The 19,138-nt window shown below is 45.1% G+C and overlaps 1 protein-coding gene across 1 annotated transcript in view; it reads left to right on the forward strand.

The window, feature by feature from the left end:
- SLC6A5 (solute carrier family 6 member 5) overlaps positions 1-19,138 on the forward strand; it is an 86,513-nt gene that overhangs the window by 13,096 nt on the left and 54,279 nt on the right. Inside the window, exons 2-5 of the mRNA XM_083750206.1 lie at positions 3,375-3,881; positions 8,387-8,531; positions 12,294-12,425; positions 13,909-14,082. Coding sequence (XP_083606332.1) covers positions 3,375-3,881; positions 8,387-8,531; positions 12,294-12,425; positions 13,909-14,082 — 958 coding nt within the window. The remainder of the gene's footprint in view (positions 1-3,374; positions 3,882-8,386; positions 8,532-12,293; positions 12,426-13,908; positions 14,083-19,138) is intronic.

Raw genomic sequence — 19,138 nt, forward strand, 5'->3', positions numbered from 1 at the left:
CTTGGCCACGATTCAGCTACAGTTTGGTACTTTTAAATGGCGTTTATTTAAATAGGATAATAGTAGTTAAGCTATCAACAGCGTGACTCTGTCATGTCTACTCAAATAACATTGGATTCAATGGGATTAACGATACACTCTTACCTAGAAGTAAGCCCCACTGAACGCACTTCTGAGTGAGTACAAGACTGCGCTGTAAGAAACACAGTAAGGAAAACATTTCAAAGTAAGATACAAATTATTTTATTTATGTTCTGATAAATAGTCCCACCACCACCGGTGTATATGCGTGAGCGGGCCACATTTTTCTTAATTTTTTTTTTAATCGTATGTTTTGATTCACGATTTTTATTTTCTTTTAAGCACACAGCAGTGCCTTCGGAAATAAGTCCTACTGTGTTCAGTGCGGTTGAGTCCCAAGTGTGCCCGACTCCTAAAAGGCCAAGAGAGCTGCCGGCCCAACTTTTTGGTAGTATACCTGATGCTTCAGCTCTGAGATAATGTGTGTTAATAGAAGTTTGCCAATGTCTTCAGTTGGAATCCGTGCTAGACATCTGAAGGGCATCAAACGAAGCAGGACATTGCTTGCATTCTTAAATTGCAAGTGTGCATTTCATAATTTTATACACAGAGATATATAAAAGGCGGGTGAAATATTATTTTCCACAATGTGCACAAGGCCACTATACGTGAGTACATATATGTTCAAAACTCACGCTGATCCTAAATGCGTTTGCTTGAAATAATGCTGCATTGATTATAAGGGAAATTGTTTCCTCATAAGAGTGACTGGTTAGGATCGCAGCATGTACCCTGTACTGTCCAGTTTGGGAAGCGTGCAAAAATTATAATCGTGTTCTTTTTACGGCTGCTGTTCTGTAACTAAAGCTTTTACTTACACATCGAAGCTACATGGGAAACAATGAGCCAGAGCTGCTTAGAGAATCTCGGGAATTCTCTAGGATGCGCAGAGTTGTCCAAAGGGCGCTTCAACTTTGCACTCGAAGATTGGATCCAACAGTTCCTCCTTACCTGCTCAACCTCAAACATTTTTTAAACGCATCAAATATGCTCAGCATGTCTTTTTCTCTTCACCCCACTGCCCTAAAGATGACCTCGATGGATATTAACACATTGCTGAGCTGCTTGGGTTGATTTCGTCTGTGTTATGTCTCCCGTTGCGTTTTGTGGACAGAAGCCGGGAGAGGGGAGATTCCTCCCTTTTCCTGAAGATCTGTTACATTAAATCAAAACGCTGCCGTGGCCAGCCTGCAGCTGAAAGGCAGAGAGAAGAAGGCGCACGGGCTGAAGCGTCTAAAAAAAAAAGTCGAAAGACGTGGTGGAATGGGGTGTGTCCATTGCAGAGGTTCTGGCTTGAAGCGTAAGGAGACGTAGAGCCCTTGCTCGCAGGAGGGAGGCGGAGGCGGGGAGGTCTTTCGCGGCTCGCGTTTGTGCTTTGGGTGCAATAGGACGTGTTCCTCACATGTTCTTTTTCTAATTACCAGCAAGAAAGTTCTGCTTTCGTTGGGCTTGGCTTATTCAGCATATCCCCCCTCCCCAATGAGTCACACCGAACACGTAATCCCAACCGCTGCCTGAGTGACAGCGAGCCGGCGCGCAGGCTTCTTGTTGTCCCTTTAAAATCCGAATCCAAGGGTAATGATTTATCAAGCTCGTATTATCAAGAAAATGTCATACGAAGGGCACCTTGCTATGCACTGACGCAAACCCAGTCTTTCCCACGGAGGTATAGAAAGCTTTGGTCTTGCCGGAGCAAAACCCAGTCTACCCATTTTGCCTGTGCTGCTGTTTTTACCTCTGCGGGTTCTATCTGATGCTACTTTAGACATGGTAAGTGATGGTGCTCTTGGTTTCCCCCTCTCTTTTCTGTTTCTTTTGGGAATGTTTAGGCTGGGGGGAAATTGTATTTTACTCTTAAAATGAAAAGTGGCTGCAAATTAAGTTTGGGGATGTGGTTCAGCCTGCAGCCCTGAATACACTTCCTTGAAAGTGAGCCCCACTGTACAAAGTGGAGGATGCTTCTCAGTGGAACATACATAAGCAGCGCACTTTTAGACTTGGGAAAGTGTCGACTGCAGTGGGGAGGGGACGAGTGGAGGCGTTGGCGCTGTCCAGGGTCCTGAACGTCCACATTCCTGTGTAGAGAGCGTTCCGCATTCCTCTATATACTAAAGTGGCAGTCGGAAGGATAAGTGGGGAGGACATGCAAACATGTGGGTGTATTTCAGTGCAAGAGTAAAATTTGCTTTCTTTACTGAAGTTCTGAAGCTGCAGTTATTAATTATGCGCGTTTTGAGGGTTCTCGATCCTGAAATCCAAATGCGGACAATAAACTGGCTACATGTTTGCTTTTCAGAGTCGTAAAGGGTTATTCTCTTAAGGGCAGCAAAATGTGACTTTCTAAAGTTGTGTGATTTTAGTTAGCACCGTTGTTTATTATAACACACACCTTCAAAAGGATTAAGAGATGTAAAAAGAGATGTAAAAAGTTAAAACACAGGCTGGAAGAATGTGGCCAATATTTAATACTGGTACAGTACAGACGTCTTAAATATTAGCAATGCAATACTATACATGCCGACTCAGCCATTTTGTGTTAACTGAGACTTCCTCCCAAGTATAGTACAGTATAGTATAGTAATTATAGTATAGTATAGTATAGTATAGTATAGTATAGTATAGTATAGTATAGTATTGCGGCCTAAAAAATAAACCTCTGGATTTTCCTGTGCTGAATGAGAAATAAATCCCATTTACTTCTGAGTAACATGCTGAGGATTGGAATTTCAGAAAATACAGTTTAGCATTTGTTGTAATAGATAATGTGCCTTTAACGCTTCTTGCAGGCCTTTTCTTTTTTCCACCATTAGACTAAATTATTGAGAAAAATCATTACTGGGGGAATATAGGAACCAATATTATTGAGTTTCGCTATGTCTCGCTAGCTGCATCGAAGGGAGAATGCCGACCCCCCCCCAATCCAAAGCTAGTGTGCATTGCTGAATGACAGAAAGGAAATGGGGCGTAAAATTAAAGAATCTTTCTACAATGGTGCTAGGAGAAAAGAGCATCCGATAGTCGTGATGAGAAAATCAAGGAGGTTTGCAAGCAGAGAGCTGGAAGCGATATTGCATCTATCTAATACTGGAATCTGAGGGCGCCGATGCAGTTCTAGCTTACAGTATGAAGATTAGCGAGGGGAGGGCTGCCTAAACCGAATCTGCTGCGACGCATTCGCGATTATCTTTAGCAGTGCAACCACAATACAAACACTTTATGTCAGGGACGGGCCCCTTGTCCTGTGGCAGGTCCGCTTTTGCTTCCCTCTTTTCAATGTGCCTCTGCTCTTTCAGGATTACGCCAGTCAAAAGGAGATGAGCAAACAGCTGGTGAACAGCCCCGAGTCAGCCGCCTCTGGGTCACTGGAAAGCGCCGGGATGATAAGGAACAGTCCCGAGACGGAGCACCCACAGAACCTGCCGTCCCAAGTCCCGTCCCAGCTGGCCAAAGTCGCCACCGCTCTCTCCAGCGACAACAAAACTTTGCCACCCGACGAAGCCAAGGCAAATGATTCCGAGAGGACCAAAGTTGGCATCTGCAAACTCGCCCCCGTGCAAGACTCTATAGACCCTTTCCCTCTCAAGAACGCCCCCAGCGCAGGGAACACCCTCCAGGCCCACATTGCCCCTTGCAAAATCCCCCCGTTGCAAAGCACAGACGGGGAAGCTAATCAAAGTATTGGTAAGAGCACACTGGAGCAAAACAATGCCAAGGGCGCTTGGGTGAACATGAGCCAGAGCACCGTGGTCTTGGGCACAGATGGGATCACGTCTGTTCTCCCTGGCCGTACGGTCACTGAGGTAAGTCGTTTCCCCGTTACTGCCTTGTCTTTCTCTCTTTCTCTCTCTCTCTCCTCTCTCTCTCTTCCCCACCCCACGCCTAACACAAGTGGTTTGAACATAGGCGGATGTCCACCAATGCCACTTCCCACGCAAAATGCATCCCCAGTAGAAACTTCGGGTATACTAAATCAGATTTAGGCTTGGCTGTGAGCAATCTTGAAAGTAGTCCTCCTCCTGCGTGCAGCAGAAAGAAGGAAAACGAGGGTCTGGAAATGATGACAATGATGAACTAGTTATTCTTCTCTCTTAAGCACACAGACTCGAAATAACTCTTCTCTCTCCTTCCTGGGGCTCAGGCACCAGTTAGGAGAAGGGAAGTGGATCTCCTCCAACAGATCATAATATGTGGCCATTATTGGACACTGGAGCACGAAAAGGGAAATCGATCTATAAGGCAAAATAGAAATTAGCTAAAATGTTTCCCTGTTGCTTACTTGGGAGTAAGTCTATTGAACAAGCTGGACTTACTTCCGAGTAAACATCCTGAGGCTGACTCTGCGTAACTACCCTGTTCAACGCACACATATTTCCTTCCACTCAACTGCGCAAAAAGTCATTCAGTATTCGCCTGAGTCTGGGAGGGAAACTGACACGCAAAAGCAAACAAATATGAGTATTTATTAATTTCTTAGCCGACCCGTTCCTAAGATTTTGGTGGGCAATGACAATTGTAATACACACGGGCGTATGTATATTTCCACCTACTTCTGTGATTATGTATCTCTAGCTAGCTTGGCAGAGAGAAACCATAACAAAAAAGGATTAAGTCCCATTGGCCTCTTGTCGTTTGCTGCGGCGGGACCTGCCACCTCCAATCGAAAAATACTCATTACCTCGCACCGCTTTGTCTGAGCGCTATTCATAGCTGATTAACCTAATTAACCCGATCTCTTTTTCTCTCTCTGGCACGTGCGCGAGAAGAGTCCCCCTCCCCCTCAGAGGAGCATTTGTAGCTGCGACTCCAGTTTGCCAAAGTTCACTCTTCCTTCCCGGCTCTGAGCGTCCCCAGCGCCGCTGTCCAAAAGGGACCCTTGGGGAGCGCTCTTGCCTGTCGAGCAAACGGGGAAGGCAATCAAAGCGAACAACAAAAAACCACCCAAGCAAAGAGCCAACCGTAGCAGGCCCTCTGCTCGAAGCCCCACTGGGCCCGGGCTCTGTGATCAATCACTCCATCTCAGACAGTTCAATCGTCACTCGGGGTCAGTGAGCAAGTCCCGGGCACTGCGGTGTGATGTAGAAATGGGGCCGGGCTGGTGAAAGCGCGCACCTGGTACCCTGGCAAGACAGTGGCCTCTGCTAAGATACAGAGGCGTCCACCGCTAGAGGCAGCGCTGTCTTTCTCCGCTCTGAAGGGTTGGTGCGGAGAAGAGCATGCTGCGCCCTCCCGTCCGCATTCACACAATCCGCATCAGCGCATCTATAGTCTTGGTTAAGGTGTCCGTTTGACTGCTTTTCTGGTCGTGAGGACAGCATCCTACTGCTCCCTCGTGAGCAGTACAAGTGCAAAGACATCAGATTATGTGGTTGGCTCCCCGTGGGCTTAAGATGTGCAGTTAAGGCCATGTACATCATTGTGGTTTGCAAAACCGGATTCGACTGCACATTATAACCAGCGAAGGTTACGGTTGAAGCGTGAGAAGCTATCAAACGCAAATGTGCTCACTTTTCAGAATGCCGTTATCACATGCTCTCGAGTGAAGGACAGATATATCCGCCCACTTAGCACAATTAAGTTTCATCACTACGATTTAAAACGATCTAAGTGTCAGGGCGCAGAAGAACTACATTGGGTTACGTTTCAGAAATTCCGCTGAGTTAGATCGAGATGGTTCATTTGTGGGCTCAGCTGCATGTGGTGGACCACGTTGCCTAAGTAGCGAGCAAATCTGAAGATTCAGTCCCCGCGGTGCATTTTTTGTTTATTCTTGCGATTTGATTCCTGCTACCCACGAGAAACTGGGTATTTTAATCCGTTTCCGAATAATCTACAGTTTGACACAGTGTCCTCTTTGCCCTCCCTACAATGCAAACTGGTGTCCAACTAAAGAAAAAAGGAACTGAGTTAGTACACTTTTAAAATTAAATTTATCTTCCGCTTTTCCTCCAAGCACCTCAAGTTGGCGTATTTGCTTCTTTCCCTCTCTATTTTCTCCTCACACAGCAACCCCATGAGGTTAGTTTGGAGCGATAATGTTCGGCCCAAGGTCGGGGATTCGAAGCCTGGTCTCCCAGATCGAAGCCGGACGCTCTAACCCCGTGGTTCCCAACATGGGGCACACCTCCACAGGGAGGCAATTTGATTTTTAGGGGGGGGGGCAATTCGAGAATGTTTAGACCAAGTTAATGGCTTCCTCCACGTGAATTCACTTTTTGAATAATAAGAATTATATGGGAGGGGCAATCAAGATTTTAGAGATGCTTAGGTGGGGCATGGCCAAAAAAGGTTGGGAAACACTGCTCTAACCACTACACTACACCACACCGGCTCCAGTTAAGCTCAAGCCAAGGAATCATTCGCCCTCAGTCGCGGCGGAGTTTACATTTCAGGGCCGCAACTTTTATTACATCTGATCTATTTTATTTCGATAATCGGCGCACCGCTTTGATCACGCTGTATCTGCCAAGCCGGGCGCGGGTGTTGTGTTCATGGGACGGGGCAGGATCGGGTCCGTGGGGAAGAAAACCTTCATCCTTTCTCCCCGCAGTCCCGATGAACCGCTGGGCTCAAGGGCGCCAATTTGAACAAAATATTGGCGAGGGGGGAGGTAATCGATCACATGACACGGTGCACGCCCAGTATTTGAATGGCAAATGCCCATCAACTTAGGGAAGCTGCCCCGCCTCCCAATATTTAACGGGGGCGAAGATCCCTCGCCTCGGCCCTTCGTCCAGAAAGGGAAACTGTCAGCCCTTCAGTGACAGAGGGACTTTGCCTTGCGGACAGGGGACATCCAAGGCCCTGGGGCGGCGTAGGCCTGGAAGAAGACAATGGCGGCCACTCAGCCCTGACGGGTCGAACCAAAGGCCAGCGCGCAGGTCGTGCGTCATGACGCGCTTGCTGCTGCAGCCCAGCGAAGCTGAGGAAGCCGGAATCTCCTCCTCCTTCTCCTCAGGACAGACTTTTCTTAGGACTTCGGGACCTTCCCCAGCGGCGCGCGCGCGTGTGGCGAGTTTAGTTAGGCTGAACTTCCATCACCTCGCGCTCCCGTTCGGGTTCACCAAGCCCCGAGTTGGGTCTGGTAGCGTCGCCAGTGCCTTCAAGTGGTCCACAGGAGGACATTCCCCCCGAAAAATGCTTTGCCTCCTCCCCTCGGCCGAGCCCCTCCACCGAAGCGTCGTCCCTGTGTATGACTGAAGCTGTGTAGCCCCAGACCAGCTCCAAACCGGCGCTTCTCCTCGCCAAAGGCCTCTTTTCCCGCTTTCTTTAGCTCTTCAGTAAGTTCAAGCGCCTCTCTCTCTCTCTCTCTCTCTCTCTCTCTCTCACACACACACACACACAGCCCCATTCCCGCCTCGCTGCTCTTCTTTCCCTAAGCAGTGACTGGAGGGAGAATGGACCGTGTGGTAACTGGGGGTTGAGGGATGGCAAACGACCAGGGGGACAGTTCACGCGCCCCGGGCAAATGCTCCCCAAAGCGCTGTGCGCAGCAGACAGTCGGCGCGAGTCATTACGGCGCCAGCTCGCCTCTCCCAATCGCTTACTGCTTAACTCAGCCGCATGAAGCCTTGAAGTGGGTCCCTCGGCGCATCTCGGTCTCGCCTTAGGCACTGTCAGGTTTTCCGCTTTTGTTCTAGACTTCTTCCCATTCCTGCCCCCATTAAAAGGGTGATGATGCGCGCCAGGCCCAGGGCAGGTTTGCTCCAAATACCACTGGAGTTTGCCTTCCACATTCACTCGTGGGGGGTGCAGGCAGGGAAGCTGGCCAGGGATCTTCTTATGACCTCAAACTCGGAGGAGGACGTGATCAGAAGTCACTGTTAAGCTCTCATCGATTTCAACAAGGAGAGATTTAAACACATACATAACTCTGCCAATGGGACTTAAAAGTGCCTGGGGCTTTCTCTTGTTTTGTGACTGAGCCAACAGCAGATCAGCGAGTCCTAAGATTCCCAGCGAAGTACCTGTGGGAGTGAATCACCTCTAACTTTCCTAGAGGACATTTTCAGTTCATTCTTTCCCCACGCCACGATTAAATGCTGTAGCTCTCAAGGGTCCCCTAAACATAAGACCTCTGTATTTTCTTGCTCCAATAGACGTTAACGCTGCAATTTATGTTTATGGTATGGACTGATGAATAATAATAATAATAATCTATTATTATGTATATAATTATCAAACTAATTACTACTGCAACTACTGCGGTACAGTTTGCTTAGGGATGGCAGCTCAGACATTCCGCATGTGAACTCGTTGTGTGCTATCGCGTCGATGTAATTGTGTTTTTGTTTCTGTCTCCCTCCAGCCGGAGGAGGAGGATGAAGGGGACGAAAATAAAGCCCGGGGAAACTGGTCTAGCAAGCTGGACTTCATCCTCTCCATGGTGGGTTATGCAGTAGGGCTGGGCAATGTCTGGAGGTTCCCGTACCTGGCCTTTAAGAATGGGGGAGGTATGGATTTTCCTCTCTTTTTACACCCTGCAGCTCAGAAAGGGGTAGCGCTGGGGCCTTTGATCCACCAGCCGGGTTAAACGGAGCGCTGAGCTTGAACGTAAACTGCTTCCTCAGTCAGCTTAAATTCGAGCTTCCCCACTCCCTCTGGTTTCTGGATCGGGCTTTCAGCCAGTGCCTTAGAAGCAAAGGGGTGGGTGCTGCTGATGGCGAGGGGGAAAGGGGCGGGGCAGGGGGCGGGGTCAGAAGCTATCCATCGTCGGAAACCCGCAAGCCCTGTTCTAGAAAACCGGAGCAGCCAGAGAAATCGATGCCCCTGGGTTTAAAAGCGTGACTATCTCTTGATCTTGGTGTTCATAGGAAAGGTTACTTCACCTTATGTTAGAAGTACCCATTAAGCACCCCGTATCACGCCCCTATCCTATAATCTGCGTTGCGTGAAAAATGAACAAAATAGACTCCAAGACATGTTTGCGGGTGAAGTAAATTCTAATCCGCATTAGTGACCCGAAGTAAGGTCTTTATTCCACCCGATGCGGACGACAAGTGTGCGATTCTATGTTATCAGTTAAAAGCAAATCGTTTGGTTTAAGGTCTGCAGTGAAGCTCCGCCGCCGCCACTGCTGAAACTGACCTTGGCGAAACCTAACAGAATGTACAGTATACATAAACAAAACATAAAAGGACTGAATGAGTCCTGGATGGATCTCTTTTGAAACGATGACATCTGCTTCCAAATATGCATGCTTAGGATCGGCTGCGATCTTCCAGCTGTGCACCCAGCTGAGTTTAGAGAGACTTGCTTCTGAGTAAACAAGCGTTGGAGATCTCCCAACCTTTTATTCTTCCAAATGTTTCGGGGTGACTACCTCGAAGTAAAGGGAGCGAGGCAATCACGAGGCAATCATTTCAAAGAGCAAAGCAAGCGAGAGCAGATTTTCGCAGCAAATCCTTCGGAAAGAGTCTGCATGCAGATGATCACGGTTGCAATTCGACGCAGTCATTCAGAAACCAGCTCTCTTGAACTAATGGGACCCTTTGGGGCCCAAACTGCACGTTAGAGGTGCAAGGTCTCCCGACGCCCCCTTTAAACTGAAATGCATCAAGGGGGGGCTGCCAATTTGAGCGGAGGGGGCGAAGAAGTGTCTGTTGCCTTAGCCCTTTCCCTTCCGACTATTTGTTCCCTCCAAATTGTCCTCCCCAAACAGCTTTTCTTCCTTCTTTTGGGAACTTCAAAATAAACAGGCAATGGATTAGGGACTAGAGTCTGGAAAGTGAAGAGACAGTAAAGCTTTCTACCGACCTCTCTGAAAAATAAAACAAAATATAGTTGATACGGCAATCAAGCCCCGAAAAACTGCGTGAGAATTGTTACCAGTCCCGTCCACCGAACCTTCTTACTTTATGGAAAACAAACAAACCCTAATTTGGAAATATTTTCCCACCAGTTGTGACTACAGTAAAAGGGGGGGGGGCAACATCCAAACTGGGAAACCACAAAGATAAAAATATTTTCATTTATTAGAATTAGACAACGCCTAAAACAAAATGATTCCCCCCCCCCGTTCAGAAATGAAAGAGATGTAACATACCTCTCACAACCACAAACGAAAATAGTAGAATGTGCATTTAAAACAATCCAGCTTTCTCATAGTGCATTATTGCCATTAATCTCGACGTTGCTTTAATTACTATCGGAGTTTAGCGATTTCCTTTCCAACTCATATATTACATACAGAGAGAACAAGACCAGCCTTACAGATATTAGAATTTCATGAGCGAAAAAGTACATATATTTTCCCCGCTCTGATTAATTGGACTAAGCCTAAACTGCATTTCCTCACCTTCTGCTGAACGCTGCATGTTAACATATTTTTCTCGTTTGTATGTCTCGGTGTAGTCAGTACACCCAACACCACAAAAGTCACCTTTCTTAGGAAGATAGGAAGCTGCCACATACTGAGTCTAAACCATTGGCCTATCTAACTCAGTATTGTCTACACTGACTGGCAGCAGCAACCCAGGAGTTCAGGCGGGGTTTCCTCCCAGCCCCACCTGGAGATGCCGAGGCTTGAACGCGGGACCTCTGCATACGAAGCAGATGCTCCAACCGCTGAGCTTTTTCTGTTTTGAGTGAAATCACAGGATTGTACGGTTTTGGAGAAAACGTTCAACTTCACATAAAACAAAAACATGTGGTTGTCTCCAAATCTACAAGAAGTGGTTGTTTATTATGATTCAATTTCAAACGGTGGTGGTGGTGGACTCCACTCTGATTATTCTAAACCTCAAGGTTTCCAGGGTGTATTTTTTTTATCAATACCCGATATATATATTAATCAATCACCATTATTCCATACACGTGATTTACCCAACATGCCATTTAGCCAAACTGTTGCTGAATTCGGGTTGGGGCTGAAATCCTGAACACATTTGCTTTGGGATCTCAGTAAATTTGCTCCCAATTCAGTGGGATCGAAAGAAACCACATAGAGGCACTTATTGTACCTAATCCGAAGCCAGTATACCCAGAAATATATTCTACCGAGTTTATTGAGGATCTCTCCCAAATATGGGTAACAGAACAAGCAGATTAAGGAGCTGCGTCTCAAGTTTGCGCAGGCGCAGTCCCTGGTCCAGTGCAAATAATTTGTCTTTTTGGCATCATTGCAAAGCTCTCCTGATTTCGATTTCACAACAGAATTCTGAACAGCAGTCTCAGCGTGGGGAGTCCAGGTTTGCTGAGCTTCCCTCCTAATGTGAGTCAACAGCAGCGGCTGCGGGCTATATTTTATACAAGTAACGAACACAGTTGCTTGGAAGACTTCATTGTCAAATGCATAAATGCCATCCCAACGTGATTTATTTTAAAATTTGAAATTAGGAGCCGGCTGTTTCCAGCGCAATCCCCACCCCCCTCCCCCGCCCCTCTTAAAAACAACGCTGACTTCCCTCCCCAGGACACACTCCAGGAAGCCCTGAGACGCAGTTGTAGGTGATGATGAGAGAAATTATGAGTAGTAATTGAATTAGCTGCACCACCTGCAGCAAGTCTGGCAGCCATTTCCACTCCGAACAGTCAGCCTTGTTTGACACGGTGCAGAAGCAAATCCATAATATGCCCCAAGGAGAAGGCGGGTCAGGAGCGGTTGAACTGAACAAGGCAGGTTTTGTCGAGGTGGCTAGAAGGGGGAACAGCCCTGCACAGGCTCAGATCTGGCACGTATTTGCCAGGAAATTAAGTTCCACTAAATCTAATAGGATTTACAACCATCTGTATACACAGGATTGCCCCTTGAACTGGAAGTCTCGTGGATGCAGTCTTAGTAACCCTTACAGAGTTCAGTGGGGCTGCTTCTGGGTAGATATTAGGAGTGGGCGCCAATGTGTTTTCTTTAGCCTGCTTTCTTTACCTTCAAAATAAGGATTGTTAGGATCAGCCTAATTTTGTTTTAATATGCCCTGGTAATTATAACTGTGGGTTTTATGGGGCATGAAAATACCTTCTGCCAATCTGACCAACATGCAAAGCTTTCCCAAGGGAGAGAGCCCTGCTTTCTGCCGACAAAGCATCTCTGCGAAGGGTTTCTAAACAGGAAATACATTAGTTTCAAAACGTTTGGTATTGCTCTGCAGGGGTTTGGGGGGGAAGGGTTTTAAAGTGCTTTTGCAATGCACAAAATAGAACAGCTACAAAATGTCAGGGCTGTGCCCTTTCCCACCCATGCTGTCCCTGAGATCTGTATTCTCTTCTTCCATTAGGTGCATTTCTTATTCCCTATTTGACAATGTTGGCTCTGGCTGGGATCCCCATCTTCTTCCTGGAGGTTTCTCTGGGGCAGTTTGCTAGTCAGGGACCTGTGTCTGTTTGGAAAGCCATCCCTGCCTTACAAGGTGAGCTGAGCAGAAACAATGCCTTGTCCTGTGGCATTTTGTGTGCATGGTGTGTGTGTGTGTGTGTGTGTGTGTGTGTGTTTAACTTGGAGATCATGGTTTTCCTTCAGTTCAAAGCAAGAGAGATGACACGGTTTCCCCTCTGTGTGGCACTGCTAAGAGAACAGTGGCTGATGCGCTGCAGTCTGACTTTGACCTTGAGGTGACCTTGCAATGACTGATGTAGTAGTAATGCAGCACTTTTCTGCTTTAGTGGATCCATGCTGCACTTCCCAGCAGGAGGAGAGCATTCCACGGCTGCATCACTTTTATGGTGTCACATACGTCTCATAAGAAAATAGCACTTCCCTTCAGTGCTAAATATCTCGCACATACCATGCCGCATGGTACTTTCCCACTTCCCTTGTATAGGCAGCACTGGGGAGAGCTGTTTCAAGGTTCATGTTGGCTGGTGTGGTGGTGACAAATGTACTGACATGAAATGAGAAGAAGCTTTGAAAGATAATTGCACAAATTGGTGGAGGGCATTAGGCTATCGATGGTTACTTGCCTGATGGCTCTGCTCTGCTTCCATGGTCAGAGGCAGTATGTTTTTCCTGAATACCAGTTGCTGGAAAATGCAGGATGGAGTGCTCTGGTGTACAGATCCTGCTTGAAGGTACGCATCTTACGCATCTGATTGTCCCCTGTGAAAACAGGATTCTGAGCTAGATGGGTCATTGCCTTGAGCCAGCAGGCTCTTCTGTCACTCTTAGGGAATTGCAACAAAACAGTGTATTTTAAAAGCATTAAAAAAAGAGACTTTATTGAGTGATGACTTATCATTATAATCCCATGATGCAGAATTAGATATTACTTTGGAACATAGAAAAATTCAATCCAAGATCAATCAAGATAATGGAAATATTATTTTTGTAGACGCAAGAGTGCTGATATTAATGTAGAAAGCATTTATTTTTGATCCTTTAAATGTAGATCCCATAGCGTAATAAATCACATGTGGTCTTCAAGAATGGGGTGACAGCTCCACTGCCCTCTTATATGGCAGCCCGAGATGGATTTTGTGCCAAGACAAAAATATTCTGTTAACCACTATGAATTACATTCCAGCACAACATTTACTTGGGAGAAAGCCAAGCTGAATTCAGTGGGACTTAAAAATAGATAGGCTTGAGCTGCAGGGCATGTTGAACTATTTTCAGTAAAAAAAAAAAAACGCCTGAAAAATAAGATGCTATTTAAACTAAAATGTGTTCATGTTGTATATGACTAGGCAGCCTGAATGTTATCCTTTAGTTCACTCTGGATTATATTCGATGTTAGCCCTACTCAGAGTAAACCCATACAAATTATGGGATGTGGCAAGTTTAGGTCCATTTATTTCGCTCTACTCTGTGTATGAACTAGTTGGATACAAGCCCATGTGTTTTTAGTAGTTTAAATTGTGATCCTCCCTGATCCTTGATCCTCTCTTTTTTTTCAGGCTGTGGCATTGCTATGCTGATTATCTCTGTCCTAATAGCCATATATTATAATATTATATTGTGCTACACACTTTTCTACCTTTTTGCATCCCTTGTACAAGTGTTACCTTGGGCTTCGTGTAACAATCCCTGGAACACGCCGGATTGTAGAGATAAAAACAAACTTTTATTAGGTAAGTTAGAGTATGCTTTCCCTTCAAATCTGTATATATGACCATTCTGTACACTCAAATCTGTATATCTGACCATTCTGCCTTAAAATATAGAGCAATGAATATTCTCAAGTATGTCTCTATTGTAAATGTAGTAAAAATGAATTCTGCAATTACACCAACTTTTCACACCTTCATTTAGACTTCCTTATCTGCTCATTGATTCTGCCAACATAGTGCCATAGTAACTTCACAATATACTGTAAGCCATAGAAGAAAGGAATCCAAAGAGCCAATTGAGTCCAACTCAAGGCAAAATCATATTTACATCAATTTTCCACAATTCAGCTCACCCAGTCAGGACTACAGTGCCCCACAAACAGGGAATGTAGTGATATTACCTAGCACATGCCTGTCAATTTTACTGCTTTTTTTGAAAACTGATTTGGGAGTACAGTATTTCTGGGAAGCAGGATTATCCTTTTTTAAAAAAAAATTAATTGCAGAACTAATTTATTGGAAGCAGCAGCAGCACTAAATAGATCTAATTCGTGGTGCATTCCAATGCTTACTCAGAAATTAGTCTCACTGTGTTCAGTGGGGATTACTCACAGGAAAGTATGTCAAGAATTCCAGCCTCCTTGACCCAGAGCTGAAATTGAATCAGTAAGATTTATTGCATGCATCTTCCACTTCTATAGATCAGGCCATGGTTTACCAGAGATTGTTCTGGTAAACACTTCTTACTTTCAGTCTTCTATTTGGGTGACATTAATACTTGCAAATAAGGCTAACTAGATTTCATGCAAAGCCTCAAACAGGATATACCACTGTGCACTGGGGACGTGCGGGATTCACTCACAAATAGGAATAAAACGGATGCAGCATATATATGCATCTTTATCCTTTAAGTCAGGTACAGTATCAAACTACCAGTGATGTCACACTGTATTCCGCAGAGTGGATTGTGTTTTTGAGGAAAACAGTAAGTGGGAACTGGCTGAAATATGTATGACATTTATGAAATTTGTGACCTGTAGGTCTACATGTGAGTTGCACAATGAAAAGTGGGGGGACATTTTGGCCCCCCACAATTTTGATTAAGGTTCAAGATTCCAAAGTGTGGCTTTGGTCACATAGTCTGATATATTTCCATATGACTTCCATATTTCCATTTAGCTGTTTATGAAAACTTTACTATCCTGTCTTTTTTTCTTTTTCTTTTTTTACTTTAAGAGTCCAGGTTAGATCAGATGTTAGTTGGCACTTTAAAAAGGAGGGTTTTTCCTTTGGTGGCAATGCCAACTTTCTGATACTCCTGATTATGTGCTAGCTGTTGACCACAACAGCTAAATTTTCATGTAATGAAAGAGAACGCAATCCCCTACAAAAGAAAAATTTGGTTATAGGGGGAGAGAACATTAAAAAAACAACAGAAAGAGTTGTGTACTGAAGATGGTGATGTTCAGTTTCTAATGCAAAGAAATAAAATGGAAGAAAATGGTTTTCAAATGACTATTCAAAATAACATATATAGTGGAAAGTGACTTGCAGCGATGTCACAGGCACCTCTAAACTCAGGGGAAGGAAACATGTGGCTCTGCAGGTGCTTCTGAACCACAACCTATGGCCCTCCAGATGTTATTGAACTATAGTTCCTATCAATCCCAACCAGCATGGAGATGAGGGATGATGGCTGAGACTCATAGGAACTATAGCCAACATCTGGAGGGCTACAGATGCCCCTTTCCTATCTAGTATGTGAGCCAAGACACTTTCTCCACACCAAATGATACAACAGTCTCACTTGGAAGGGAAAGAATAGGGTATTGTTACGTTATTTTATAACCAGCAGCTCTAGCTACCAGTTTGAGTGCTGATAAGTAGCAGTTCCCACTCAATGAAGCTAAGGCAATGTCATTCGGTCAGTCTAGTCATGGTTGCACAGTCCTTCCCAGAACAACTTCAGCCTCTGTCTTGTCAATGACTCTTGTTGTGGGAAGGTGTCCTTTGATGTAGGGCATCATTATGATCCCACATGGGTGTTAAGGGCTTTGCCCACAATTCATCTGAAGTTTCATTCTTATCAGTGAACTACGGTAATTTTTTAAGCATGCCGCTTAAATGGCAAGAGATCTAGGAAGAGGAGCGACAGGATAAGAACCTCATTAATAATGTTGTCATGGATATTGACTCCAGTGCCAGATAGGCAAACACAGAATAAGATTTCAAAGATAAGGTAGGGAATAGGTGGTGATGTTTTCAGTGAACCTTCCAGGAGCAAAGGATGCCAGAGTTTGGCAGTGCATATTTACTTGCAAGTTAGTGGGGATTTCAGTGCAATAGTGTATTGAGGATTGCAGTCCGAGTGACTGAATAGTGATCTGTGGCAGATTTTATATTCAATATGGATTTTTCTTACAATTAAAATGACTACAATATGAACACACGGCTGTGTCATCAGTACTGGTAGAAAGGATTTTAGCAGGTAGGCAGCTATTAGCATAATGAGATGTAAGTTTTAAATGTCTTTTTATATAACTTTTAATGATGCAGATATTCTGCATCTCCATCTAGTAGAAGGACCAGCTCTACCATTAAGCAGAGTGAGATAGTTGACTCTGGCAGCAGATGCTGGCTGGTAGTTGTGAGGTGTTGCAGAACAGAGCTGTGTGTATTACAGGTGCTGTTCTGTGCCCCAAAGCTAGCTTGCAGATCTCAGGAATGGTGGAGGACACTGTCCTGTAATCAGGATTAAAGTAAGTTTCTACTGCCAGTCCACTTGACTTAAGTACAGTGGTACCTCGGGTTAAGAACTTAATTCGTTCCGGAGGTCCGTTCTTAACCTGAAACTGTTCTTAACCTGAAGCACCACTATAGCTAATGGGGCCTCCTGCTGCCGCCGCGCCGCCGCCGCACAATTTCTGTTCTCATCCTGAAGCAAAGTTCTTAGCCTGGGGTACTATTTCTGGGTTAGTGGAGTATGTAACCTGAAGCGTCTGTAACCCGAGGTACCACTGTACATGGAAGCGGCAGGAGGGGATGCACAATCTTGTTTGCCTCAGGCAGAAAATTTTCTTGTCAGGTCAATCCTCTATGGCGGTTATCTTAAGCAGAGGCTTGCAATCAATAGCACTCAACATCTTGTTTTTGTGTATAGCAGGGATAGAAACTCAGCAGTCCTCCAGATGTTGTGGGGCCCATCATTCCTCACCACTGGCATCCTCATCAATGGCAGCTATGCTGTCTGGAGTTGATGGGAGTTGAAAATGCAGTAACATCTGGAGGGACAATGGTTCCCCATCCCTGGGATATGGCAGGACCCATCACTCCACTGGAATAAAACTTCTGAATCAGAATTGGAATTCTAAGATAGCATTCTTAACTCCTGCACTAATCAACGTACTATACCATACTATACCGTAAAAACTTCTTTGCTAGTACGAAACGTCTGAGGTTGTGATCCTAAGACTATTTACTTGGAAGTAAATTCCAGTTATATTGATGGCTTGTTTAAAACAGCAACAGGGTGGGGTTGTTAATCCCCAGTTTGTCATCCCTGATCTCCCCCTGCCATTCAAATGCTTCTAGGTTACAGGTATGAATAAGGCCATCTTGTAGCTAGCCTATTTATCTAACGTTTATATATATTTTTTTCAAAGTCACACATTTCAACATATCTATTATAAACACATAAAATGAATATTTTCTTGGGGAAAAGCAACATATCGAAAATAATGGTTGATATGCTCCACAAATACACAGACCTGTATCCATCTGAGCTTTTATTATATCTTCCATTAAAATGTGCCATGGTAGCCAACTTATTGAAGATGGACTCGTCAGTCCATTCAATATTTCTGTTGCCTTTCCTTTTATTGTTTGTATGTATCTTCTTCACATTTATTTCCCACCACAGGAATGATAATTAGAAATGGGGGCCTTTGCATGGCTGTTTATGAAAGCTAGTTTCAAATGTATCCCTGCCTCTAGTCGCCACTGATGCCCAGGGTGGCGTTTGCTTGGCCTCTTCCAACTATAATTTGTGGGTGTCAGCTACATAAAATAAATGCACAATGCTATCTGAGCACCCAAGATTCACACCTTCCAGATAGTAAGTGCAGTAAGAGGCAACACATCTAACTTGTGCATCTTCTCCCATCACTGCTTCTTCAAAATATGCCTACTACGTACAGCTAATTTCTCAGAGCCTGAGAACAGTCACCAGGGGAATGCTGTTGAAAATGGTTTCCCCATGGGGAGTTGCCCTTGGCCAAGCTGTAAAGCAGAGGGAGTCGACATGGTAACCCCTAGATGTTTTGGTTGACTATTCGCATCAGCCCCAGTCAGAATGACCAATGACCAATGGTCAGGGGTGATGGGTGTTATAGTCTGACAGCAACTGAAGGCTCCCCTTGCCACATAGTATAGAACTACTTACTATGTGCATCTTCCTCCTCATGCACTTCATAGTACTGTTTAAAGTGGACAGTAGGGTTCCTGTCCCTCCCTTGATTCTCCATTGTCCACACAACCTCCTTGCCAAATCGCAGCCTTCACGAACGCTCCCTTCACTCAGCCATGCTTGTATCATACCAGGGATACTCTGAAAAGGAGAGGGTATGAGAAAATCTGGAGGGAGGGGAAATGTGGGAATGCAGTGATTTAAAGGAGAAAGCCATATGGACAACGAAGAATTAAAGGAGGTACAGGAAGTTTACTGTTCACTTTAAATGTATGGATGAGCCATCTGTCCACATAGCTGATTTTGTAACATTTGCAGAGCACGCAATTTAATCGTTGCTTTGCAATTCACTGTGCAGTTTTTTTACTTCATCTTCAAAAGCCAATGCTGACCACTATCAGGGACAGGACACTGGGTTAGAACAGCCATAGGATATTTTCAAGCTCTTCAGTGGTGTGATGTCTGCAGGCTTGCACAGACATCCATTTAAAGAGTCTCTATCAGCGCAGACAAGATGTGTCAGTTATAGGTGATTACCCATCCTTCAGCATGCCTGGCTTTCTGTAACAAAAGAAAAACGAGTTCCTTAATAATCAGGCAAAAGAAAAAAGA

The sequence above is a fragment of the Podarcis gaigeae genome (assembly GCF_964106915.1).
Source record: "Podarcis gaigeae genome assembly, chromosome: 1".
In the NCBI taxonomy this organism is placed as follows: domain Eukaryota; kingdom Metazoa; phylum Chordata; class Lepidosauria; order Squamata; family Lacertidae; genus Podarcis; species Podarcis gaigeae.